The sequence below is a fragment of the Electrona antarctica genome (assembly GCF_951216825.1).
Source record: "Electrona antarctica genome assembly, chromosome: 10".
Lineage (NCBI taxonomy): Eukaryota > Metazoa > Chordata > Actinopteri > Myctophiformes > Myctophidae > Electrona > Electrona antarctica.
The window spans coordinates 30879578-30907451 of record NC_136791.1 but is presented as its reverse complement, the minus strand read 5'-3'; the positions used below and the strand labels follow the sequence as shown (position 1 = coordinate 30907451).

Here is a 27874-nt window from a genome sequence, read left to right as displayed (position 1 = left end):
AAATATAAATAAATTCAGTTTTTCTCCTCTGTGAAAAGCTGGAGGTTGGTCAAATCTGGTGACTTTTCAGGCCAAGGACCCCTAATAGTTGCTAAAGTGTCTATAGGAACCCAAACAAAATAATGTTACATTTATGTAGCCTATGTCTACATAATAAGACATAATCAGAAAGAAACCTTGAAACGTATGATATTGTACGCATAATCATATTATAACTTATAAGCTTATAGCCTACTGGGTTATGTTTTACAAAACTGCAATTATAGACTATGCCATCTCTCAGTGCATAGATATGTCTTTGGATTTAAGATCAGATGGCCTACATACAATTTATAATGGTGATAATGATAAGGGTATATTCACTTCGATTGATTTCCTCACTGGAATTAATTCATCATCAACATTTTGGGATTCAATGCAAATAGTGAGCCCCACTTGGCTTATACTATACAGGGGTTTCCAAACCCTCTTCTAACCCTAAACCTTCACTTCATGTAACGGACCTGCAAATGGAGTTTAAATAGGCCATGGACCGGACCCTAAACTCAAAGGATTCCACTGATATAATAAAATCTGTTGGAATATGACTGTGTTTTGATTTAAATTGTTTGCACTATAGTGAAATTAAAGTACTGCTCATTTGGCTGGGTACCCCATGGAACTCCCTCAGAGTCATTGAGTTAGTGTGTAAAGTAGGCTACCGTAAGCCAGTGCAACCGAGAAACCTGCCAAAAAGAAATACATCTGTAATTTACCCAAGTGAACACATGGTGGCGGTAGTACCACATTCACAAGGCATTGCATACACACTTGTTACAAAAATGTTTTATTGATTAGTTGCACAGCATGTAAACTCATCGCAGCAGCTTGAATAGATACCTTTTAGTCATTTTAACTATAATACTTCCATGAGTTAGCCTATGGCATAATTCAAACACGACACAAAGTAACAGAACTGACATGAGATGTAACAGACTGATCAACCACCACCTGTTATAATATAATGAATTTGTAATTAATTTCACATTAAATTATTCATCCCTTGAGATATTCATCAGTGTATGTGCACTCAGGAAAATATTGAGTAAAGGGTGTTTATATTTACACTTCTTTAAAGCAGTTGTGAATGTATAATAGGAATAGGGATTTTCTTTAAAAGAGTAGACCTGTTTAGGATAACACTGTGACCTCTTTTCCACCGGTTGGTTCCCAATGGGAACCGGTTCAGTTCTTTTTGGTTCTTAGTCCATGAGCCAGAGCTCCAAAATTGGAGCATTAATCATGAATTGAGTGTGCAAAACCATACCTATCACCATGAAACTTACCCGGTTGATTACTTACATGAAGACAATGATTTATTGTATTACACATTTTTAATTTGTAATATGCAAATGAGGCATTATATAGGAAAATATGCAAAACAAATATAATATATTAATTTACTTATATTGATCCTATAAACAATTTAATACAGGTTTTGCCCACTCAATTCATAATTAACGTTCCAATTTTTGAGCTCTGGCTCATGGACTAAGAACCAAAAAGAACCGAGCTGGTTCCCATTGGGAACCAACCGGTAGAAAAGGGGTCCGAGTGATGCAAGGCACAGCAGTCCACCTCTGGTTTTCAGTGGCATTTTCAACAGCTACAGTTTAGTACACCTAAATTTGCCATCAGACATTAAAATGGTGCCACCTTTGAACCCTTAACCACTTAAACCCTATACTTTAGTTGACCAGATTCCCCATGGGCTCTACTAGGCCTCCTCCTGTTTTTCGCTCTATACTAAATATCTTCACTTAAAATAGATTTATTTGCAGATCGGCTAATGTTTGCCCAATGTTGGCCCCCAGAATAGGGACGCTGGGGTTCAAGTGGTAAAGTCTTCTCTTCAGTGTCCCTCCACGCAGCTCACACCCCCTGCGTTGTCGGGGCACAGGCAGGAGCGGCCAGACGGTGTCGCTAAACAGAGGTGAGTGCAGCCTCCCTTGTTCACAGCACAGTAGTTTTGTCCTGGCAGGAAATAATATGACACAATTTTATTTAAAAAATTTAAGGCGGGACATGAAATAAATGATCGTTTTCAGAAAGAGGTCATTGAACAAACGGCACCAGAAGAGGTAACTTCAGGCAACATCCTGCTCTTTATTTGTTAAACAGATATGCATAATTGGGGCGGAACCACATAGCAGACTCCAGATGTTGTAGGGGCCCCTTGGCTCTGCATTCCCTGGCTTTATGCAATCTTATCTGGTGGGAGGAGGGTGTTATGAGGATGAGGTCTGTGGCTGCTATCTCGTCCTCACTTCACCATGAATATACTGGCTAGGGAATATCCCCTGTTTCTTTCACACTGGGGGGGAATAACCAGCAATCGTTCTGTACTGTAATCTCCTTCACAGAGGTCATGATACAGGGCATCAGCAGCTCCACAGGGCACACAAGATTCATGGCAATAGGTAATGGTGAAGCTTGACTCAAACCTCCAAATATGCCCGGGCCATGCATTTTCTAAGAATTGCCCTTTAGGCACAATTGGGTCCATGTGGTTCCATTAGTACAGTACGCTCTCAATTAACGCTGAGGATTTTACTTAATCCCAGCTAGACATTATACACAATACTGAAAACAATATTCAGAAATCAGCCTGACCTGGTTAAATAAAAGTTGGAAACAAATTCTAAAAACGTTGAAAACGTGCAACATTCGTGACACGTTGAGGGGCTATTTTAAAATATGTTTTTAAAGTTTTGCATATAATGAAAAAATATGGACGCCAGATTGAAAGTGTATAAGTGGCACACTGTACTATACATACCAGAAGGACACTGGGCGTAGGCTGTGGCGATGCCATACAGTTTGGTCCGTTTCTGAGGGTGGAACTCGTCTGTCTCTTTCTTAGTATACCAGTCCACACCAATCACTGCATCTCTATTAGAACAAACACAAGGATTTAGCAATCTGGGCTTATCCGACATTTGGGAAATATTAGCTGCTTTCCTGTGTGTATGTCATAGACAGGTATATCATGGGGGGGAGGGGGAGGGGGCGGTTTAGGCTCTATGGTTCTTAAATTTACCGACATAGTTTCTTGTGTTAGTACTGCTCAAGTGTCCAGCCTCCCCGGGGAGGTGGAATCCCTGGTGAGATCAGAGGGAGGCCCTGCAACAGGTCACTCACAGACACTCAAGAAACGGAGAAATTGCAAGCAGCTGTCACTTTTTAAGTAGCCTCCTTGACCCCTCCAAATGCCCCCGCCAGCCCCCTTGCCGATGGCAAACATGCATAGATTGAAACATGGGGAGGAAAAAAAAGAACAAGCTGCAGAGGGGTTGGGGGGGGGGGGGGGGGGGGGATGGGGGGGGGTGTTGGTGCCAGGCTGACAGAACATCAAGATCTCAGTGTAGCGTGGAAGCTGCTTGACCTTTAACCACTTAAGCCCTGTTTTATACTTGGGCGTACGATGGTGTCACATGGTCAAAATATCAGATCTACAACTCCACAGCGCGTCCCACTGCAACACGCAGTGAGCTTGTGAATAGGCCATTTTCGAACATTTAGAAAAATTCTGAAATGTTTTCTCTAAAATACATATAGAAAATGAATAAAATCCGCACATCCAGTCGAGTAAGAGTCTTTGTTTAATGATCAATGTGCTCCGCAGCAGCAGTCATACCAGACAGACAAACGCGTTTCGGCGCGCAGGCCTTCGTCAGTGTCAAAAAATTCTCTAAAATACAGACACCAGGTGGCACCTTGATAGATGAGGCTAGTCGCGTCACAGATACGCTTAATCATACATAAAGCATTCTGTTTGATGCTGTAACGCGTAATGCCTGCAGGCCACTTACAAATATTGTTATCATTTTAAAGTATTCATTCATTGAATTTTTGTGGGATAATTTAATAACGTTAAAATTACTACACAGGCCTGGGCCGTGGCTCAGCGGTCCAGGCACCTTGGCCGGCAGCCCGAGTCTGGCAGTGTGCTGCGGGTTCGACTCCCGATCCTGACGGCCTTTACTGCATGTCACCCCCCCCCCATCTCTCTCCCCCAATTCCTGTCAGCCTACTGTCTGTCCCTCTATAAAAAATATAAAATAAAGGCGAAAGCCGCAAAAAAAAAGAAAAGAAACTTACTACACAGGCTAAAGGGCTATATATTTAAATCAGCTGGGCGGCAGTGTCCTTGAGCAAGACACTGAACTCCTAATTGCTCCCGATGTGCAGGTTGATGCCTTGCATGGTTTCCTCCACCATCGGTGTATGAATGTGTGTGAATGGGTGAATGTGATGCACAATCTGGGCTATATCTTGTGCCACCCCTTAACCCTTATCCCTAAACTTATTTGCCTTTTTTTTTTTTTAAACCTTTTAAAATAGTTCAAATAGCTGATCTACAAGCTCACAACATGTATCACTATTTTAAAATGATCTTCAAAATAGTAAAACATGGCAAATAAGTTTAGGGATAAGGGTGGCGCAAGATGGAGCCCTTTATGTAAAGCGTTTTGGATAAAAGCGCTATATACTGTAAATGTACCATTTACCATATACGTATACGACATATAGAGCCATACATACCTCTTCCAGTCAGTGTAGTAAATGTTCTTCCCATATGCAGTAACTCCAAAGGGATACTGGATCCCCTCGATAATGGTCCTGCGGTCGCCCTGCTGAGGATTCATGCACTCCAACTTATGTGTCCCTGCATACAGGAGATTACATCCGTTATGAGGAAGACATTGATAAAGCATAGACGCATCACCACATGCAGTAGATCAGTGGTTCCCAAAGTGGGGTCCGGGGACCCCCAGGGGTACTTGAGGGAGTTCCAGGGGGTCCCCAGCTAAATGATAGTTTGGAACCAAATGGACCCGTTATGGGTCTGTAATTCTGAGAGTGTACATTTTGTAGCCTGGCTTAATAAGCCAGACCGAATCAGCCGTTGGCAAAAAAAAATTGCCTGCCAGCGGATTGCGGTCTGGAGAGGCTCAATTGTACGCCCATTTCCTACACCAGAGAACTGGTGTGGCCAATCGGGACACGGTATGCAATATGGGCGGGCTTTGGTACAGTGACATTCAATGCTTGAGACCTTTGACTGACAGTACCTCTAACCAATTGCGTCAAAGATATAATGTTTGAACCCACCCCCCGGGAAACAAGATCAATACACAGCATCTCCAGACTCAAATACCACACGACAGTGTGATTTGAGTCTGGCACACGACAGTGTGATTTGAGTCTGGCTTATTAGCCAGGCTATACATTTTGTACACTCTCAGAGTTAAATTAACAGTGGTTTTACATTATAAATTGGGGTACCAGAGATAGAAATGCCATTAAATCGGGGGGTCCGTATCATAATGCGTGTGAAACTGGGGGTCCATGAAATTAATGTTTCGGAATCACTGCTAGAGCCGTAAAAATCCTCCCTTATCGGGGTCACTGGCACAGGCATATGTTTTCAAATGGGGGTCCGTGGCCTAATAAATGTTGATTTGGGGGTCCTTGACATGAAAAAGTTTGGGAACCACTGCAGTAGATAACCAGTGTGAAACTAACCTGCGTCCACCCAGCACAGTAGGGAGCTCTGTTGGTCATACGTCAAGCCATTAGGTAGACCGAGGTCATCCTTGACCAGCACTCTTCTGTTGGATCCGTCCATATAAGAGGTCTCAATCTTTGGGGCATCTCGATTCCAGTCAGCCCAGTATAGGTTTCTGTTGATGTGACAGGATTGCAATTCATTTATGGATTTAAAGTTATTTAAAGAGTGTGGTACTGCGAAAGATTTCAAGGGATGCCTTGCTTATACAAATGCATATTTTGGTTCACATTAGCATCAAATGTTACCTACCCACTGGGGGGATCAGCGATAATAGCACGAGGGTTCACGAGGTCGGTATTTATAATGACACGTCTCTGGGACCCGTCCAGGGAGGCCACCTCAATTCGGTCCTTCATGGAGTCTGTCCAGAACAAATTTCGGCCCAAGTGGTCGATGGTAATGCCTTCAGGACTGTCCAGATCTGTGGAGAGGTTATATGTTGAATTTTCAATGATCTTAATTTGTTACACAATCTCGAAATGTACAATTAAATTGACCAAGCAGCCGAGAAGAGCAATACATTGATGAGACAGTTTTGAAACATTGGACTTTTGATCCCACCTGAGATGATGATTGGAATGGGCTCTCCACCCTCCAGGCTGGCCTTGCTGATGGAAGGAGTAGTGATGTCCGTCCAGTAGACCATCTTCTCCACGCAGTCATAGGCCACTCCGATGATGATCTTGTCCTGTGGAGAGGTCAACAGTCAGCAATCTTTGAAGTGCAGTTTGTTTGATGCAGGACGGTCAGAGAAGTAAAACACTCAACAGATGGGGACGGTGTTTTCACACTCTCACGTCTAGACATAATGTGAAAACAAACAAACACAATCCTAAAACCACCCACACCACCGTCAAACTTCAGACCAGCTGGTTTGGAGATATGTGTAACAAGAAATGCGGTTTATAGTTCCAGTGGTGCTCTGCTGGTTCGCAATTAGAACAAATGTCACCATGTGGCTGTAATAACGATTAGGTCTCCTGTGGCCGATGGGAAAATCATGTGCTATACAGACTAGCAATTACCGGCAAAGGAACAGAATGGAGCAAGATGTTGAGCTGACTAGAGAGAAAACCCACACATCGCCCTGGTTGTGAAGGGTTTGATTCATTTCTCCAGTACAGGTTTCATAATCACACATGCTTCAGATAGATATCAGAGAATCATCCTCTCAAACTCTCTGTGGCAGAGTTCAACTGTAATACAAAATAATGTTTGTTTCCTCTTGAGAGCCAAAGTGTTTACTGGACAGTCATGGCCTTATGAGAAACATATTGCCACACCACAGATGGACCCAAACACAGACAGTGAAATATTCCCAAACAAACCACCAGTGTCTGGTCTATAGCACTTCACAATACCCAGTCTAAACAAAAACAAATCGAGATTTATAATGGCGTGGCTTCCCTGTCCAGTCTTTACTTACAGAAAGTAAGTTACTATGCATGTAGTTTGTGAACGAAGTAGCGAAGCCACACTATTCAGCCTGACTACTTGCGTACATGTAGGCTACTTGTTGTGATGGTGTACACGTCATTTGGCCAAATAAATAGGAATGTTTATAAATGCTTCAGCAATACCTAACTTTTTTTTTGCAGATAGACTCACACAGTAACAGTACAGTATGTACATGCAGACAAACTGAATTCTACTATAAAATAACTGTAAAAGGGGGAAAAACAAGGGTACAACGAGTTCCATTGCAATGTTTGCGAACAACCTTGACCAATCCAAGCTCAATATAATGAAACCGCCTTCAGAGATGAAAGGCTATGCCATCCGGGGACCACATGTAATTCAGACAGGGCATTAGTCCGACATGCGGACTAGCGTCTGCTCCCGTGCAGAAATTCCACCTGATAGTTAGAGGGTATTTAACTATTAGGCCTCACTCACACGGTCGCTGCAGATTGCTGTATGCTTGCTGTATACAAAGGGTGTGACACAGCTTGCCCCAATGCATGGTCTGACACAACACTTGTGTTGTAAGAGGGGGAGGGGCGCAGTCGAAACACAGCCGAAAGCCATACAACAGCTTGTAGTCCAAAATGTAGTCCTCAAACCATGTGACTTCCATTGTAAATGCATTGGGGCGGCCATGACACTACACAACATTCATCCAACAAGCATACAGCAATGCAGTAAAGGTCTGAGTGAGGCCTTAGACAAACTTACAGGTAGATGGAGGACTGCCTTAGCGTCATCTTTCTTCATGTCGTATCCCTCCAGGGGGATGTGCTCTATCCTGCCACTCTGAGAGAACAATAAGTGTGTTCCTGACGCCGGAGGTTGAACCCCAGGGTTGGGAGAGGGTCCCACAGGCGGCCGCCCACCATCACCATCATGGTCAATACCTACCAAAGACATACCCAGTGGTGGAAAAAGTGCTCACATTTTTTTTACTTAAGTAAAAGTATCAATTCTGCAATATAGAAATACTCTGTTGCAAAGTAAAAGTCCGGAATTCAAAACGTACTTGAGTAAAGGTACACAAGTACTGGCAGCAAAATGGTACTTAAAGTACCAAAAGTAAAAGTACTCATTGTGCAGAATATCCCATATTTCAAGTTTTCAAATGTATAAAAGTATTTTGAAAAACAGTCGCATCACGAGCATTGTGAGCTTGTAGATCGGCTATTTTCAAATGTCCAAAATGTATATACAGTAGGGCTGAAGTGGCTAATGTATATGTTTTGTAATAATAATCAAAATCTACAAAGTAACCAGTAACTCAAGTTTTCAAATAATTGTAGTGGAGTAAAAGTACAATATATTTTCCTCTGACATCATGTAGCGGAGTACAAGTAAAAGTATTGGAAATTGGAAATACTCAGAGTGGTACCTTCTTGAAGAACATAGTTTTGAAAAGATTTAACCACTTGAACCTTAATTCACGCTTCATTGTACTCACTGCAAAAATAGCCGATATTGTCTATCTGCTAATTTAGCTATTTTAGACAATTGTTTCCTACTGTTTCCAAAATAGGGATGCCAGGGTGCATGGACACTCACACATTGGTCTGTTTTCAGGCCCAGAGCGAGTCCCAGGGATCTCCTGCCCGTTGCTTTTCACACACCAGCAGCGTCCTGTGCTGCCCATGCACTGTATGGGTTCATAAGCCCCGTGCTCGTCACATGCTGGGATGAACTGCCCGACTGGAGGTCTGGGGCCTCGAGGAAGAGAGGCCAGAAGTCTGTCCCTGTGTTCTTGACATGGTGTTTTGGTCCTCTCTACAGAAAAAAAACAACAAAACAAGGAAGATCAATGAATCTACGCACCCCTAACTATAACATACACAAGTAAGACGCGTAAACGCGGGAAGCGGACAAAGCTGTTGTGGCAGTCTGACACACACACACACACACACACACACACACACACACACACACACACACACACACACACACACACACACACACACACACACACACACACACACACACACACACAAGCCCTCTGGTGGCGGGCGGGTGGTGTTACAGCGTGACACACACACAGACAGACAGACAGACAGACAGACAGACAGACAGACAGACAGACAGACAGACAGACAGACAGACAAGCTAGGCCGGCTTCTATAGTAATTGCTCACTTCGTTCGCAATCACTTCGTTCGCAACCAAGCTCAAATGTTGTATACTAAACTGTTGTATGCAAGCTGCATTGTATAACCTTCTTTGTGGAGTAGGACATGAAAGCTATGGATGCAGATTTAAAGAAAACGCATACCCTCAAACTCTCTATAATACCATCAAATCGATTACGGACATCTAAAATAAATGTGTATAAATTCAGACTGATTCAGTAAGATGACGATATCAAACTGAACCGCCTGGCATTGCGGACACTGTATAATCAAGCAAGATGCCAGCTCAAGGGATGGCATAGAGCACCGACGTCTGACGTCAATATCGGTAGAGGGTGCAAATCCACAGGTTTGTGTACTTTTTATTTGCATTATAATCCCCATAGGGGGATTTTAGATCACCTCATATAAGAACTGTGTTTGAAAAATAAACATGTCACCTGGCCGTTTCACTCATATGGATATTAAGAATCAACTGACTGAGAAAAAACGCTAATGTTACTCCTACTGAATTAGTTAAATTTTCGCTAGAAACAGATTGTATCATATATGAGTGACTGACTGTTGCAAACGATACAGAGACACCTCCATGACAATAACGCCGAGACAGCTTGTTTATTTTTGGACCACAACACTTATATGAAACGATTTTAAGATGAGCCCATGTTATTCTCCATAGAGAAATGACTTCCGCGAACCAGGGGAATCGAAGGGATGAGCGAGTTACGTCAGGACTTCGGCGCTCTATTCCAAGGCTCTTACCTGAGGAGCATTGGACGCCATCGCCATAGTAACCTGGCATGCACTGGCAGGTAAACGATCCCTGAGTGTTGTAACAGACAGCGTCCTGATGGCACCTGTCAACTGTGCATTCGTCTATGTCTGCAGGCAGGGAAACACAAACAGGCAACGGTATGAGTATGAGGGCTACGAGAAAGGACAAGCAACAATGAAACTGCGCACAAAATAGGCTAAAATATCACATACATAATACAGATGGTCAGGACATTTGACAAGACGCACAAGTTCCGTAGCCAGAAAAGGGATATAGAACATGATCCAAATGAGCACTTTCAGGACATGCCCCAAAACTGGCCCTTGAGTGTGTAGTATGTAGATAAAGTGTGGAAGGAATGGAAAATGTGAATGAGTAGTGCTGCTGGGAATGGGAGCTTGTGCCAGGTCAGCATTATGTTGGAAGTTGGAACTGGACCTCAGCAGATGTATTGTCCATCTGCTTTTTTATGTCCCACTGTTGAATCACACTAGAAACATTGCCTAACTGCCCTCATTTCCCCCCTGTGTTACTCTCCAACAGCTGCTTTAGTAATCTTTGCCTCAGTCTCCTTGCATTGGGAATAAACAAGCTGAACTGTGTGTGTTGAATCTAATGTTATTGCACAAATGATAAATTATATAGGAAATGCTACAATAACAAGAACCTCTTTAACCACTTTCAACCTGGTTTGACCATATTTGACATGTCATTAACATTTTCTAAACTTAAAAGAATGTTCAAAATGGGAGGAAAATAGCATAAAGTTCACATGTGTCGTTTTAAAGTCGCTTGATTCAACTTTTCTGTAAGTTAATGTTGCATCAAGGAGTTATTTAAGTCCATGCATGAAATCCATGAAGTCCATGTAATAACTAATAAAAAAATGTCTCCCCATTCATTAGAAGGACAATATCATGGATCTTTTCTACTAATAGAAACATGCTGTGCACGGTCGGGTTCTGGATATGTTTTCATAAGCTATGGATCGGATTCAGATAAGGTTCTCAGTACCCAATTTGGGCGCTGCTCAGGAGATACTAATCCTGAGTTCTGGGAACTCAGAACAGAGCTTATAGATCGGTTATTTTCCCTTGCTAGCCCCTCCCTCCAACGTCTGGCTTTCTGAAAAACAACAGGCCACAGTGGGTGCCCCTCACTTCACACAAAGTGTTTTAAATAAACTGGCAGTGAAGGCAATAGGCAACCGTGCACAGAACCAACCTACTCATCACTCAGGAGCAGTTAGGAGTTAAGTATCTTGCTCAAGGACACATCGACAAGCAGCCAGGAGGAGCTGGCTCCCAGAAGGGGTCCTCTACCTCCTGAGTCACTGCCACTCCAATGTACCAGTAATGTACTGATGTCATTCCCTATGCTCTGGTCTGTAATCTGTACCTATACATGATCTGCCATCTCCTTCAAATCCAGGCAGGCAGGAGCAGACATAGTCAGAGTTTCCAACGTAGCGGCACATAGCTCTCTCAGGGATGTCACAGTTATGGGACCGTTCTTCACAATGGTCCGTAGGTCGGTACACCTCTAGAGAGAAAAGAGAGAGAAAGTTCATGAATATTTCATATAAATGATGGATTACATAATAATGTAAAGTCTATAGCTTGAACAAGCCTTGAATGAGCCTTTTTATAGCAAACATGGAGAAAGAGGCAGGGGAGTAATTCTTTCTCAAAAAGCAGTTAAATAAAATAAAGCATTTTGTATATTTACTTGATGTCTGTTATAAGTAAAGTTAAATGTTATATACATAAACGCATACGCACGCACACACTCGCACGTACGTACGTACGCACGCACGCACGCACGTACGCACGCATGCATGCACGCACACACACAATTTACTATTTTCTCTAAAAAGTTATTTTTATATATTTTTAGATTTGCTATTAAGTTAAATGTTCTCAAATATAAACTTTAATCAAAACTTGTATCTATGAAAACATCAGTAATCAGTCGTCTAGGTCAGGACTCGGCATCCGACCCCGAAATCTGGCAACAGTTCCAGTAACCAGGTAACCTTTAGTGCGTGAAGTGTGTGAATACTTCACATTCTGAGACTGGTCAAATGTAACGTAATACATCTGGACGTGATGAGACATCACATCATCCCTTCTGATTGATGCCACATGACAGTGTTTACCCCATAAATAAGAAGAGTTGAAGGACTACAGATGCTGGTTCTGTTCCAAATCTACGCACAACCAGAGTAAGGGAAGGAAAGACTGCTCTCACATGTGTTTCTTAAATCAATGTGTCACATAAACAGAGCATACAGGCAGGGAGAACAGACCAGACCAGGCCTGAAGAGTACTGGCAAATATTTGTCATGCTGTGTTTTAGACTCCAAAAGTGCTACATGGGTGTATTTGCATCATAGCACGAGACATTCAATGCCAGAAGAGTGCATAGGCCATTAACTTGGTTTAACTTCATGGTGCAGCTGGCAACTTATCTGATCGGCCTAGAGTAGAGGCCGGACGAAAAGCAGCACCTGGCCCTCCAGGTTGGGGGTTGGGCGTGGGGCTAACAACCCCATCCCATAAAAAACGTCCTTGTTACAGAAACGCCAACTTATCTGACACTATTTGAATATTCCTGATGCTGTAAACTCCCCCATCTAGTATTATTTAGAAAAAAATACCCAGTCTCAGACACGCACGCACGCACGTGCACACGCACACGCACACGCACACACACACACACACACACACACACACACACACACACACACACACACACACACACACACACACAAACACACACACACACACAAATCAAACCTGAAGTTATTTTTCATATCAAATTATATTACCAGTTTACCACCTTGCCCAAGTAGGTCATACTGTAGGTACTACTAGGTAAAGTGTGTCGCATACTTGTAAGTACATCTTGTTCACCTAATTATCCACTTGATATTTTAATGCATTTTATTATACTTTATGTTTCTATGCTTACATCAAACCACCAGCTGAGAACACAGAGTAATTCTACTTGGCAGGACATAAACACCACTTACCGACGCAGGTCTGCCCATCACCGGCAAATTGATAGCCGTCGTCACATTCACAGCGGAATGTCCCTGGGTGGTTGTTGCAGGTGGCATGGACCCCACACACTTTAGGAGGCTCTCTGCATTCATCAATGTCTGATAGGAATGCACACAAAAATCACTTGTAGTACATTTTACATCATCATGTGTATGTACAGTATATTCACATGTTACATCAATGTACTCTCTTCTTTTTTACTATATTTTCCCCACGATTTTGAAAACCCAGTTTTTCACTCAGTGTCAATTATCTAATTGTAATCCTGGGCTCTACACTCCCTCTGCCAACCTGGGGAGAGCAACGGACTGATCTCATGCTTCCTTCAATGCATGAGGAGTCCAAGCCGCTTCTTTTCACCAAGGAGTTTCCCTGGTTGGACGTAGCGTGTGGAAGGAACACGTTATTCCAACCAGTTCCTTTCCCCTCCATCAGGCGCCCCAGTCGGCCAGGGGGAGGCAGTTTAGAGTCCAGGATTACTGCATGTTTTTTGGGAGGGTACCTACCCTAGGGGACACGGGGAGAACATGCAAACTCCACACAGAAATGCCCTTTTGCCAACCCCACCTCGGGTATGGGCACTGATGACGTGGAGGAAAGAGCACACCCCCAGCATCACCAGCAGGAATCGAACCCAGGACCTTCTAGCTGTGAGGCGACAGCACTACCGACTGTGCCACCGTGACCCCAACATCAATGTACTCTCAGTACTTAAAAGTACTATGACCTTTGAAGTCTGTCTTTGTAAATCAAATGCACGTTACTATCTTAATTACAGATTTCCTAATTACAAATCTTTCAAGATCTTTTTGGTATCTGAAAGACATCCTTCCTGCTTCAACTGCATGTGCCCTGGAGCCCTTCCTGTCTGGCTTCTAGCCCAAATAAAAGCTAAAATCTATAGATAGTGTGGTGGGAGTGAATGCCAAAATGGATGCGTTGACCTTTGATTCAATATTTGGTCTAGAACCATAAAGACAAATGGGAACTAGGCTCTGTTTACAGTGTGACCTCCTGTCTTAATTAACAAGAGTACCCAGTTCCCCAGGAAGGAAGGCCACTTATTTTGATGGGAGAATGATGGCTCTGGACAGATACAGACTTTTTGTCTGACTTACAATTCAGACAAAAAGACCCTGGGACATTTTCTGGAAGGCACTGGGACATTTCTGGAACCCACAAAATCAACATTCTATTGCTAAACAATGAATGAATTCCCAAGACTCTCGGGAATGTTTAGCGGATCTTGGGCCAACAGCACTTCAGACTGACGCAAGTCCGTTCACATTTCCTCGTATCCAAGAATCATACCGTAGCATGTGCGACCGTCACCAGTGAATCCTGCAGCACACTCGCAGGTGAACAGGACCCCTTCTCCGGGTCGGCAGATAGCGCTGGTGTCACAGCCGTGTCTGCCAGTGAAACATGGGTTCTCCTCTGGCTCTCCTCCTGGACATGGATTATGCATGTTAGGATGCTGTTAGCAAAAACGTTAAGTAAATCGTGATCATCCTCATGCCACCTGTGTGATGAAATGATAATGGCCGATTTATGTTGTGCGCCAAATATAGTCAGCAGCAGGACTTCAATCTCTTCGCTTAGAGAGAGCTGAAACAGGGACCCCTACTACTGTTGTATAACACTGTGTCGCATATTATTATTATTATTTAAGAAAGCCTTCCATGCAACTTGATAAGAGGCTTTCAAAGCTAGCCCACCATTGTGTCTTGTTAGTGTCTGTTGACCGTTGATTTGAGACCAGCTTAGAAGTATTCCACAGATTTACTTTGAAGTGCTTGTGGGGTTGCCTGTGTGATTCTGCAGCCTCGATGGCCTCATAGATTCATTTGACAGCACCATCATCAGTGTCGTGTAAAGTAAATGGTTGTTACTTTGTTTACACATTATCTTTAGCCTTTGCACATAATCACAAGCTTCCCCCTATACAGCCCACCCTCAGAAGCTGGCCTTTTTTACTTAGGACCGGAGACGAGGGCATGGCTGCCCTCAAGTTGGCCATCTGATGATACACAAAAGAAAGAAGATCTTTGGCCAATAATGTGTTGGATTCATATTGCTGTGTATTTACAGACTCTATTTTTGGTAAATATAAGGTTGTACCAGAGACCCCTTCTTGAAGGCTCATGAAATTGTGGATCTGTGTTAATCAGGCCTAATTCACCGCAGTCACAGCAACCTTCCACAGTCACTCCCACTTTGTCCTAATAGCGGATCAGCCTCATAGTCGGAGCGGGGGTGTGGGAGGTTGTAGCAGGCCAGGCCAGGAAGGAAGTGGAAACAGACAAAAAAAAAAAACAGGAAATCTAAAGAGGGACAAAAATAACCCGATGACCTCACCGTTGACATCGCCGATCTTGTTGGTCATGGCATAGCGGATGAGGTGTTGATTGGCGTCGTACGACACAAAGACCTGATCCACGCTGAGCATCTGGGTGGGCCGCACTTCCCCGCCGGCGGCGGCCTCGTCGTGCTGGCAGCTCTGGAAGGTGATGGTCTGGCGCCACTGGTACGACCTGCTCTCCGTGGAGCCGTCGGGGAGGGTGACCACGTACTCCCGCGTGGAGGACGAGGTGACCACTGAAAGAGAGGATGGAATGCTCTCTGTCTACAGCACTGGTTCCCGCAAACGTTTTAGCTCAAGACCCCAAAAGAGAATTAAGCTAGCCGTTTGTCCAAGGGCCCAAACTAGTGAAGATAGCAGATCTACAAGCTCACAAGGCGGCGTTTTGCGGCACGTTGTGAGCTTGTAGATCGGATATTTACACTAATTTTTAAACATTTGTTTTCTAAGTTATGGAATTTGATTTGATTGAATTTGATTTCTTCATGAAATTACTGAAAAAGTAATTGAATTTTGTTTTTAAGTCATGACATTTTTAGCTTTTTTGGGGATGTTTTCTGAAAATAAATAATGATTAAAAAAATGTAGGAAACAAAAAGAATAATGGGACCCGTAAAAATGTGTCTGCGACCCACAAATGGGTAGAGACTAGAGAGAGACCCATTAAATTAGAAAATGAGTAGACCCACTGTTTTGGTCATACGACAAGTGAAAACTGTTGACCTACAAGATCGGTTATTGGGTTAACATAACAAACAAGCAGTTTATCTGTTGTGCAGTTTTCTATATGTTGGGCTATCACCACGAACGGATACGTTGAAAATATAGTCCATGAATATATATGCTACTGGAGAAATATTCCCATCCAAACCGTAATCTTTTGTGAATGTAAAACTTCTTTCTTTGTTTGGCTGTCATGACATTAATCATGTCAACTTCTCCATATCGCCGTTCTCAAACAGATGGTAAAATGTGAAATACAGATCAACATAAGAGAGAGAGAGACTGCTACTATCATCAGAAATGTACTTTGTGCCCGGGTGCCCCAGGTATACAGTATATAGTGTGGTTTTTAACCACTTTAACCCTAGTATTTTGGTTTTGGACAATATAAGAAAATAGCTTATCTACAAGCAATGCCCCACGTTGTCAGCTTGTAGATTGGCCATATTTCTGAAAGATTTGTGACAATGTTGAAAAATGAAAATAAAAAACTATAAAACGTCTGCGTCTCACAGTTGTTGCTGTACTGGTAGATCTCAGAGTAGCGGTCGATCTGCACGGTGGAGCCGGCAGGCACCTCGGGGAGCCGCCCTTCCACCGTGGTGCTCACCGCCAGGTGGTCGTGCTCGTCAATGCCTTTGAACTCCTGCCGGATGGTGAGCTTCTCATTCCCTGGCAGAAAGGTCACCTCGGCTTGGCGTGTGAACTCCCCTCCTACAAAGAGACAGCAAGAGAGAGAGTAGGAGGAGGTTGTTGAGACACTAAGACAAACATGTCGGCCCTGAATGAACTTTGGCCCGGCCGTCCACTCTCTCTGAGCTTGGTGTAACGTGAGGGGAATTCAAGCTGGACAGAGTTAAGTGGAACTGCAACTGCACAGTGTGGTTGCAAATAACAGTGTTACATGTTTTTTTATGGTAGTACGAAACAATCTAATTACAATGTTATTCAATTCATATTATCACATTATTGGAATTTGTCACCTCTACCCACCCACTCATGGGCCCATTGGCAGAAATCTTTTCTCTCACCAATGATACTGAAGCCATTCTTGAAGCCAGGTTGTTCCAGAGCAAAGGCCCACCCAATCACGCCACCAAGGGCCGACAGTGGCATGAGGGAGGGACCAACGTCCTCCGGGATGTCGCTGATGGCCACGTAGGAACGTCCGTCATTAACCACCACATATGAGTGGAGATCGTTGCTGCTGAATTCCACTGGAGTAGGGGAATTGCCCACATACAGTTTTCCAAAAACTTTGCCATTCATCCTCTGGGGTTTCCCTGCAAAGACACATTATTGTTAGCCTGACACTGGATTCAGGGCTGGAGCCAGGCTAACATATTGTCACTCTAGTTCTATTAACACATAGGCTGTATCTATACTGATGTAGTGTAGTCGAGAGCCGAAAGAGCCCAGTTAGACTGTGAAGTCTGTGTGATATTAAAGTTTTGGTAGTTTCAGTATAATTCAATATTCAGTTTTTAACACAATATCAAACGAAAGGCCCTTACCTTCTGCCACACACGTTATTCCATTGCCATAGAAGCCTGGCCTACAGTGACAGCAGTAACCACTAGAGTAGTCCCTGCAGTCAGCAAAGGTGGAACACTTCTTTCCACTGTTAGCACATGTCCCAAAGTTGTATGAAAACACTATAAGGGTAAACAATAGTCAGAGTAAGAAAATTACAGCTATGGCAAATAATTGATACCTGTGTCGGCTAATACAGTATTTTACTGCATTGATAAAGACAAATGTGCATTTGAAAGTAGCGTTTAGGAATATGTCAAACTCTTGCTCTTGTGGACGCACCATCAACATTTATATCTCCATCCTCTACCTCCAACACCTCAGCATCGTCAGGTTGATAGTTGGGTTGCTGATGATGGGTTAACTGGTGAACTAAGATCTGGCCCTCTGGTTCATAGGGAGGGATTTCCACTTGCTGTTCCCCGTGGTATACGGGCCTCTGCGAGTCAAAAGCATCATCCGCATAGCCCTCGGGGGCCCTCCGCTGTGGGGCATCCGCATAGCCCTCAGTTGGCAGGTCCGTGACCTCGCCCGGAGCCACGTTGGAGAAATACGGAGATGTGCCCACCTCGTATACCCACACACCTCGCACACCAGAGTTGGTTTCCCTAGGGAAGGAAAGGGAAGGTGTGAGGTGGGGAAATATCTTCCAGTCATTCAACCTTAGTTATAACCTTGTCTAGCTAGTGAAATATTTGAGATAATAGTGAATTAACCCGGCCATTGATTGTGTTCCGGCTTGGATCAATGGAACTAACGTAGTATACTATTCTATACTATACTAGTATAGTATTCATTTTTTTAATGTAAACTTATATTATCATTAAAATCTCATCAATATCCTCACAGCCCAAATCACTAGTGTGCCCAAGGGTAACCGGAACGCTCGCCCCAAAACACACTCGCCCCCAGCGGTTCTTGTACTCTTGTATTGGGATTAAGGTTAGGAATAAGGTTAGGGGCGAGCGTTTTTTGTATTCTAGATAATTGGTAGTGAAAACACTTACTCCGCTAAAGCCCTGACAGTTGACTCATCCTCAGTAGTGGTGCGGTAATAAGGGCCCTGGCTGGAAAACAGGAAGCCCTTAACCAGACCTTTACTGAACCCAGCCTGCATGGGCACGGTAGTGTCCCCTACTGGCGTGGAGGCAAAGCGTATCCCATCACGAGGGTAAAGCACAATGGCATACGAGGCGGTCTCCAAGGATGCAATCACTAGCTGAAAGGTGTCTCTCTGTGTAATAAAACATAAAAGAGGATATAAATGATCAATCACAATGAGAGGCATGCAACGCAGTCATCAAAAGACAGACTGTATGTAGGGGGCTCCATCTTGCGCCACCCTTATCCCTAAACGTATTTGCCATTTTTGACTATTTTGAAAAACATTTTAAAATAGTTCAAATAGCCAGACACATCGAGACATTGTGAGCTTGTAGATCGGCTATTTGAACTATTTTAAAAGGTTTTTTTAAATAGTAAAAAAAGCTAACTATCAATTCCTGAATCAAGGAGCGGGCTCCACGATGAGAACCACTAAACAGACCTCACAAACGGACATCTGACAACACCTGAGCAGGTAGGTACAACTCAAAAAACGTCTCTTCATTTATAAACTCACCACGTTGTCAATGCCATCTCCTCTGTTTGGGGCATTATGGGTGGTGACATCGACCCAGGTGATCACTATCACGTTGGTGGGATTGACTTCATCGTCCTCTGGAAAAGCATTGTTGATATAGTCGGCTGCCTGTTGCAGGATCGCTGGGCTACTGTCCTGGCGGAAGAAAACCTTCCCCACGCCATCGCTGGTGTCCAGATCGCCTTGCAGAGCTGCAATCATTCCGAACGTTGGGGGCATTTTGCCAAGATATGTGGACTCGCTGGATGGTTGCGCCGTGGCAACGAAACCATTGGTATTGATCTGAAATTTAATAAACTCTGGTTATATAGTAGCAATATTAACTGGACTTTCTGGTACTGTTGACTAGCTAGCCTGTAGAAACAGTCCCAGTCTTCTGTTTTCTTTTATGGGTTATGCACCTGCACCTCTGACCTTCTTAAAACAGGGGGGCATACGTTAGTCCAACGTACCAATAGTCCGACATACGTGGCCGGTTAAGACTCAACCGTGGCCGGTTACGACACATACAGTAGGTGGCCGGTTAAGACTCACCCATGTGCCCTTCCACGTGCGGTTAGTAGTGTTGCGCGGGCCGGCTTTTTTGCATAACCCGCCCGCCCAGCCCGCACCAACCTGCCCCGCAAAACCTGCCCCGCAAAACAATAACCTGCAGACCCCGCGGACCGCAAAAACAAAATAACGACCGGCTTTTCAACAGCAAGTTTACTTCAGTTGCTTTCGAGAGAGAGAGGGGAGGAGGCACCTTTATTTTTCTTTTGCGCGGCAGCGGTACCGCACATCCAAAATAGCCGCTCTACAAGCTCGCCTGCAACGCATAGTGAGCTTGTAGATCCTATGATTCTGTGTGTGCGCACTTTCCACGCCTGCACGGCTCAATTAAGAACGATTTAATGCAGATGCGCTCATTGCGCTGATGACGGCCAGGTTCAGACTCAGAGCCTCAGAGGGGCGAGAGCCGAGAGGGGAATTGTTTTAACATGCAGTTCAGGAGATGACACTTTTCGGAGATGACACTTTTCTCCGATGGTCAAAAAGGCAGGGGCTAAGCCCCCTTTCATAAGCATAAGATGAACAACAGAACAAGCTGATGATTTCAGCAGGAGGAGTAGGAGAGCAGGTATACCGGAATACTTTTTTCTCTCCTTTTTTGGGGGAAGGGGAAGGGGGGGGGGGGGTGACCCGCCCCACCCGCGGCGCGATAATTGCGCTGAAAACCTTGAACCGTCCGCCCGCCCCGCGGGACCTGCGGGCAACGTGCCGGCCCGCACATCACTAGCGGTTAGGGTTTGGGGTAGACTATTGCGTGTTGGACTGTTAGGACGTCGGACCAAAGATATGCACCTCTTAAAACATATGTCCTCTCAGATCAGCGGACCAGTTGTTGCTTGTCATCCCTAAGACGAGTCTCAAGCACAAGGGGGAGTGAGCCCTGACAGTTGTAGCCCCCCAAACTATGGAACAAGTTGACCCCCCATGATGTCATGTTGGCCGGCACTACCTGTTTTTAAAATATGTCTTAAGAATAATCTTTGAGATTTGTATACAAGTATGTGTTTTGTGTATGTATTTAAGCACTTTGTCAACTCATTTTTAAAGGTGCATTATAAATAAAGTTGAATTGGATTAAATATTTCAAACTGTATAAAATATTTCAAAATGTATTTGATATTCCCAAAGAAGGCAAACATTTTAAATAAGGTTTGAGCAAAGTTTCTCTGTGAAAGTATGTTAGAGCTATAGAGAGAGTCAAATATTTAAGAATAAATAGGCTAAATAAATAGTAATGGAACAGTGAGAAGAATATTAAACTGGGCTCTCTCCGACCGTTAATAAGATCACAGGTGGTTGATTGTGACACCATATGATTTTAAAATATTCATTCTAATGAAACTGGCATATATCGCACCCACAGAGGCGAACTCTGTGTGACCCACTTTTATCTCTATTTCGAACTCATTAGACTAATGATCCAGGTCAGCTGCTATGGCCCACAACAGGCACTAATGAACAAACAAGATGTCATTTCACACACTGTTTTACACACAAGTTTAACATGAACACATGCGGGGCTTGTAAAAACAAAAAGAAGAAAAAAATAAAGAAAAAGAAAGAAGCTGGGCTCATGTCAAAAACACACTCTGCAACAAGGGCCTCCTCCACTTCCTGACCAAGAGAGGGAAAACCAGAACACTGGCCAGTTATAGTTCCATGTGCTCTGATTTATGCTCTGTCGTAATATAGTGTCGCACACCGGAAATAGCTGGTCTACAAGCTCACAACGTGTCACAGATGCGACGCGTTGAGAGCTTTTAGATCAGCTGTTTTAGGTCAGCTCTGCACCGTGGTGCGACTAAGTATAATACAGGCCATAGTACACCGTTTCCTGTCCTTGCCCCTGACAGCCAGGCTCCGAGATCCAGCAGATTATTATTGCACACAAACCTTCATGACAGAACGCTCCTGCCAAGACACAGGATGGAGTTGGGAAAACGTTCTGGTGGTGTGACCCCAGTGTTGTGACTAGTTACTAACGAGTTACTTTACGCAACACAACTACTTTTTGTGGTAACTAACTATAAAGGTAACTAATTGCCCTTTGCCATTCAGTAACGCCATTATAGTTACTGTGTTTTCAATGGGTGAGTTAGTAGTTACCCACGTTACGTCTGTCATGTAAACTGACAGGGTGGAGTCTGTCATGTAAACTGACAGGGTGGAGTCTGTCATGTAAACTGACAGGGTGGAGTCTGTCATGTAAACTGACAGGGTGCGCTGAGTGCGCTCCCAGAGTGAAACACATTCCATATGAGAAAGAGAAAGTGGCATAACGTCATCATAACGATGATGATTGGTCAACGTAGGGTAACATTCCAGGGTAAGCCAATCAGACACAGAGTTTCAAAACCTCTTTAAAAAAATGTAAAACCTTTATTTTTAGTTACTAGTTACTTTCATGATTTAGTAACTAGTAAAGTTACTTTTTCAGACTAGTAACTATAACTAATAACGTTTTAAAAGAAACTTGAACAACACTGCCCCAGTCTAAACGCAAAGTGTTGTGTAGTTACTTTTATTGATCGTAAATGTTAAAACTTATTTTAATCAACACACATTATTTTAGCCAATCTGTATGGTATGTAACATTAATACAAACAATATACCTAGCACATCTGCAGTGGTTGGAGGTGGCCTACCTACTGTACTGTGCATTTGAGATATTTAGACCCTGGTGTCGGATATAGAGCGTCGCAGTCCCGCCTCCTACCAGGGACCAGGAAATGATTCTCCGTTCATTTTCCTCATAGACATTTCAGAAAGTATTTATTTAAAGACGTTTACGCCGCGGACAAAGCCAACTCGGGTCGTGACAAATCATGACAACAAACACAATTTTTGCGGCCGAAAAAATAATTAGAAAGAAGAAAAAAACGGCAGGTTACAACACTTTCTTTGTTGTTTTTCTTCTTTGTAATTATTTGTTTGGTCCAAAATATTGTTTGTGTTGTCATGAGTTGTCACGACTCGAGTTGGCTTTGTCTGCGGTGTAACCGTCTTTAAATAAATACTTGTTGAAATGTCTATGGGAAAAATGCATTGGGATTCATTTCCTGGTCCATGGTAGGAGGCGGGACTGCGATGCTCTATAGGACAACTACTGGTTGACAAATAGTACTACCTGAAGCTCTTACACACAATACATAATAATAGGTATTCTGCCTTTGAAGAGCGATGGAATTTTGGTCTATCATGCGGCAGAAAAGGTTCAAATCCCTGGTGGGGGAAAGTAGGACATGTTATGGACTGCAGCTTTAATATACCAAAGTGTATGTCATACATATAGCCATTCATATGGCACAATATCCAAATCACATTCGTGGATGAGAGACAATGAAACCTACAATTATCCAAGAAAGTACAACATTTCGTCATGTTAAAAGTTTCTGCTCCAAAGGAAAAAAAATGAAACATTACTGTTCCCCCACAGGGCACAGACAGTTCAGGGCAGGCACTGGCTGTGTTTCATAGACCTCATGAATGAAAGAATTCTGCATGCTGTCCTGACTGCAGCAGAGAAATATCTTTGTGGTGAGTGATGCAGGCCTAATTGGGGCCTACTAACTCTCCAAGTGAAAATAAATAAATAAATGGCTTCCCAGTCTGCCTGCCTGTCATGATGAAGAATGAATTGCTTTACACTTTACGCCAGCCCTAATGCTTTAACCAGGACTTTGAGACTCCCTCTTCTCCTCCAGCAGCTGGGGCTTGAAGTACACACTCTCAAAATGGTAAAGTTGAACATACTGTTTGCTGAAGGAACAATAACACTGTGGTTAACCACATGAACCCTGGGCCTGGTGTCCCTATTTGGGGCAATTTTAATAATTATTATAATAGTATCATATCATTATTGTCTCTGCCAGGCCGAAGTTGGTTTTGCCCCCTGTCTGTCTGTCCTTCCGTCCGTGTGTCTGTGAACAGCTAATCTCCAGCACCATTGGCCCGAACGACACACACATTCCCTGGATGCCAGAGCAGAACATCTGTCCCAGATTCGCATTTTTGAGAGGCGCTAGCCCCTCCTATAGGAGATGTTTGTCCTAACACAAACATTAAATGATAATGACAATGAATGGAGAATTCACGTCAACCCTGGACGAGCAAATGTCAAATCCCCATTGACAATGAATGGAGCATTTACGTCATATGTGTCTGAGCAAATCGATGTTATGTCATGATGATGTACGATGATAAGAGCGAGCGAATCGGCTATTTTTGTTCTACACAAAGTCAATTACACAATTACACATTGTCAATTCCCGTTGACAATGAATGGAGAATTTACGTCATATACTGTACGTTATAAGATGATAAGAGCGCCCCTCACTTCACACAGGTGTGATCTTTTTTACCTATAACTGGACCGATCGATGTGAAACTTTGCACACACTCCCTAGAGGCCAAGGAAAACCCTCTGCCGTGCATTTCTACAGTCCTACAGATTTTGTCCAAACATCACGCTATCTCTATAGCCATGTGATCAAGACAGATTTTTTTCATATTCCATCCTGATTGGCTAAGATTGGCATTTAAAGGAGTGGTTCATTTGAACAAAACGCCTCAAATCATGAACGCTGTGTCTTTTTGTGATTTGCAAAGACAAAACTATTTTCTACACTCCCCAAAAAACATATTGGGCAGTATTATGCGTGTCTTAAGTACCAGGTCGTATTACTTAACTTAAGACCTGGAGGCGTGATCAATGCCATGTGGCTATTCTGAGTGGCCAAACAACTTTGACCACGCCTCCAGGTCTTAAGTTAAGTAATAAGACCTGGTACTTAAGACACGCATAATACTGATTGTGTCTAACTTCATCAATTAATGAATCCCTCAACTTTTAAAGGTCCCACTCAACTCTGTAATGACTGAATTACAAACATTTGCTGGCCCACAATAACCTTTTATTTTATTTTATTATTATTATTTATTTTATCCTATGCCCAGCTTTGTGTGTCTGTGTGTACCCCTAGCCCCTTTCGGGACCCTTGGTTACCTTTTCTGAATTTTGGACACCGGTAACCGCCGTCCAAAATTCAGAAAAGGTAACCGAGGGTCCCGAAAGGGGCTATGTGTACCCCATAGCGATAAAGGTCACACCCGTGTGAATTGAGGGGTGCTCTTATCATCGTACATCATCATACATCATCTCATTCCGGCCAATCAGAATATGCGTCCTCACCTTCGTCTTCAATGTTTGTGTTACGCAATGTTTGTGTTTACACAAACACTCAAAATTGACAATTCATTGTCAATGGCATTTAATGTTTGTGTTAGGACACATTTTGGGTTACACACACCAGGGGGCAGGGGCCTTAGAGTATATATTAATAGAGACGGCACCCGGAGGAAACCCTGAGGTGAAATGGACATAGTGGCCAAATTTGGTATTGCAGCGCTGGGCCAAACACATGAACGCAGTGGTCCGTTGACTATCTTTGCGCACGTTCATGATGACACGTGAACGCTGAACGTGTGCAATGATAGTCAACGGCCAGCACGTTCATGTGTTTGGCCCAATCAATCCCAGAATGCACTCTGTTCCTACCCGGAAGGAGGAGTGAAATCGCCCATGCGCTTTTGAGCAACTTAATGCAAGTGGATGGGAGGAGAAATCCGGTGCCGTCTCTATTAATATATACTCTAGTCTAAGGCAGGGGCTAGTGCCCCTCAAAAAGTGAGGACAGAAAATGATGATGTATAATGATAAGAGCGTCCCTCACCTCACAAGAGTGTGATTTTTTTCAAAAATAGTGAACATTGCAGATCTGCAAGCTAACAAGGCATCACATCACAACACGTTATGAGCTTGTAGATCAGCTATTCTCACTATTTGTCATACGATGAATTAGGGTTTGAATTCAGCCATCAACTAGAAAGGGGTGGTCTGCGGTGCTCATTTCTCTGCCAGGCTGGCCGGGTTGCCTACCCAGGGCTGTGTAAGTTGCAGCTGCCAGGACCCAAGGAAGCTGTGTGGGGAAATGGCATTTATATGATTTATGTTGATAAATGCCACCGATTTGTGTGAGTTTTGGAGAAAATCTGTAGTAGTGCTACATAAGTGCTTAATGGTGCAAATCTAGTTTAGGCGCAAATGAGCATGGCCTATAATATATGGAGAGTTGTGTCATGATCCAAGGAATTCAGGGGGGGTATTGCACGACCTATATGGTTCAAGAGTTATAGGCCAAAATGTAAAGCGACCTGGTATAACGCCATCATAATTTGAAATATTTGGGATAGTCGTAGTGTCTGCTTTGGGCCCTTGGCCCACCTATACACGGATTGGTTCTGGCCTGGCCAGTGGCGTATCCAGGAATTACGTTTTGGCCAGGCAAGATATGTTAATTGTCGTCTCCCCCCGCACAATCGTAGCACTAAAGGTTTTCAAAGAGATATACCTGCATGCCAGACGAGTGGGATATAAAGGCTGAAAGGCATGCATTTACAGTCCAATGGGTGATTGAGGGTCGCGCTCTACCGCAACGGCCAATCAGCTGTCCATTTTAATAGTTCTCAGGTCTTGTCATCTTTTTTCTCATTGTATGGATTTTGGCCAGGCGAGAAATGGATTTGGACAGGCGGCCGCCTGCCCTCGCCTTATTGTAGATACGCCTCTGGGCCTGGCAGAGATGGAATTGCCTTTAACTCAACATTGACATGACTGTCTGCCTGCAAGTTAACCGTGTTACCATTTAGACCATGCAGTAAAAGATAGAACTGAGTAACTATGAAGGTATTAGTCATAGAGCGCAATGGTATGGGCCTCTCTACTTCAAAATACACAGGAGTCTGGGGCAAATACAGAATGCCTGATTTCAATGGAAATACCTATTGTATGAAATTACACTCCGATAGCATAATCACAGTCCATATAATCTACAACACAATTAGAACAAAGAGGCAGCATTTTTCTTTGAAAAGGAGAAGCACAGGGGATAAAGGGCTATTTGTCCACACAACACAGCAGTGCAGCTTTGGGCCAAATGTTGCCATTGCCATTAATAATTCTATACACAGGACACAATCTTAAGATTTCCAAATTATCTCTAGAAACTCACAGAACCTACACAAATGTATTTTTGACATGGTTAGAAAATCTGTGTGTTTTGATATCAGAGCACTTATTTTTTGCCTTTTTGGCAGCACATGACAGCAGGCTAAAGTGAATTAACAACACTAATTCCACTAGAATTTACACAGAATCACGAGTGTGTGTATTTTAGATGGATTGCAAAATAGGGGCTTTTAACTTAAGAACTTTGGCCCGGCTTGGTCATGGTCAAATAGTCAAACGATAACCCCTGGGGAAGCTGTGAGAATGCGCGGCCAAACATGCATTCCACAAGGTATTGGAGCCAGCCAAGTAGCCTATGATAAACAAATAAGAATTTCTCAAAAGTAACAGGGGAAAAAGTATGCACCCCCAACAAATAGCTACGGCAGTACGGCTATAGACACTGTACTTTTCAAATGTCATTTAACTCAAAATGAGTTATAAGATAACTCAAAATGACACACAGGCTGCTGTGATGTCAGTGTATTTGGGTCCTGGCTGGGTGCTTAACAGCTTAGATGCGCAATAGCGCAACATTGCAACAACAACCCTTGCAACAATTCATACGCATTTCGGTTGTTGTATTGTGTTCAATGAAGAAAGTTTAGCTAGTGTATGTGAAGTGGAAACTTACAAAGATGCTTTCGAAAGTTCCATCATAAAACAAAACGGGGCTGTCCAAGGAAAGCTGGTGCGTCTGGTCATTCCCCTGGTCCAGTAGCTGGTCTCTGGCGCTGTAGCCAAACGGGAAAAGTTCTGTCCGCGTTATGCCACGCACGGAGGCTAGAAGTCCGAGTAGAGACACACACCAGGCGACGCAGCAGTGCTTTTGCCAAGCCATTGTGTCTGTCTGTCAGCGTTCAGAACAACCCGCTGGGCAGTCAGTCGGCAGCTCTCTCAAAGCCAGGTACACGGAGAGTGACGCACAGTCTTCTCTCTGTGGTGCAGACAGTTAG

General features: G+C 43.6%; 1 protein-coding gene across 1 annotated transcript; it reads right to left on the bottom strand.

Annotated features, from left to right (window-relative positions):
- Nucleotides 1–810: 810 nt before the first annotated feature.
- Nucleotides 811–27874, bottom strand: nid1a (nidogen 1a). The gene is made up of 20 exons (XM_079512713.1): nt 27553–27874; nt 19280–19582; nt 18666–18892; nt 17941–18266; nt 17640–17780; nt 17157–17408; nt 16639–16839; nt 15399–15638; nt 14352–14489; nt 13010–13138; nt 11374–11517; nt 9963–10082; nt 8627–8845; nt 7790–7968; nt 6176–6302; nt 5864–6035; nt 5569–5726; nt 4585–4708; nt 2819–2931; nt 811–2013 (listed from the first exon to the last, which is right to left on the bottom strand). The coding sequence occupies exons 1-20, from the start codon at nt 27757–27759 to the stop codon at nt 1892–1894; spliced, it is 3642 nt and encodes a 1213-aa protein (XP_079368839.1). The 5' UTR covers nt 27760–27874; the 3' UTR covers nt 811–1891.

Coding starts and splice junctions, on each gene's coding strand:
- nid1a (XM_079512713.1), bottom strand. CDS start 27,759: ATGGCTTGGCAAAAGCACTGCTGCGTCGCCTGGTGTGTGTCTCTACTC. Junction 19,583..27,552: donor GAACTTTCGAAAGCATCTTT/GTAAGTTTCCAC, acceptor ATTAAATTTCAG/ATCAATACCAATGGTTTCGT. Junction 7,969..8,626: donor GCCTGAAAACAGACCAATGT/GTGAGTGTCCAT, acceptor TGTCTTTGGTAG/GTATTGACCATGATGGTGAT.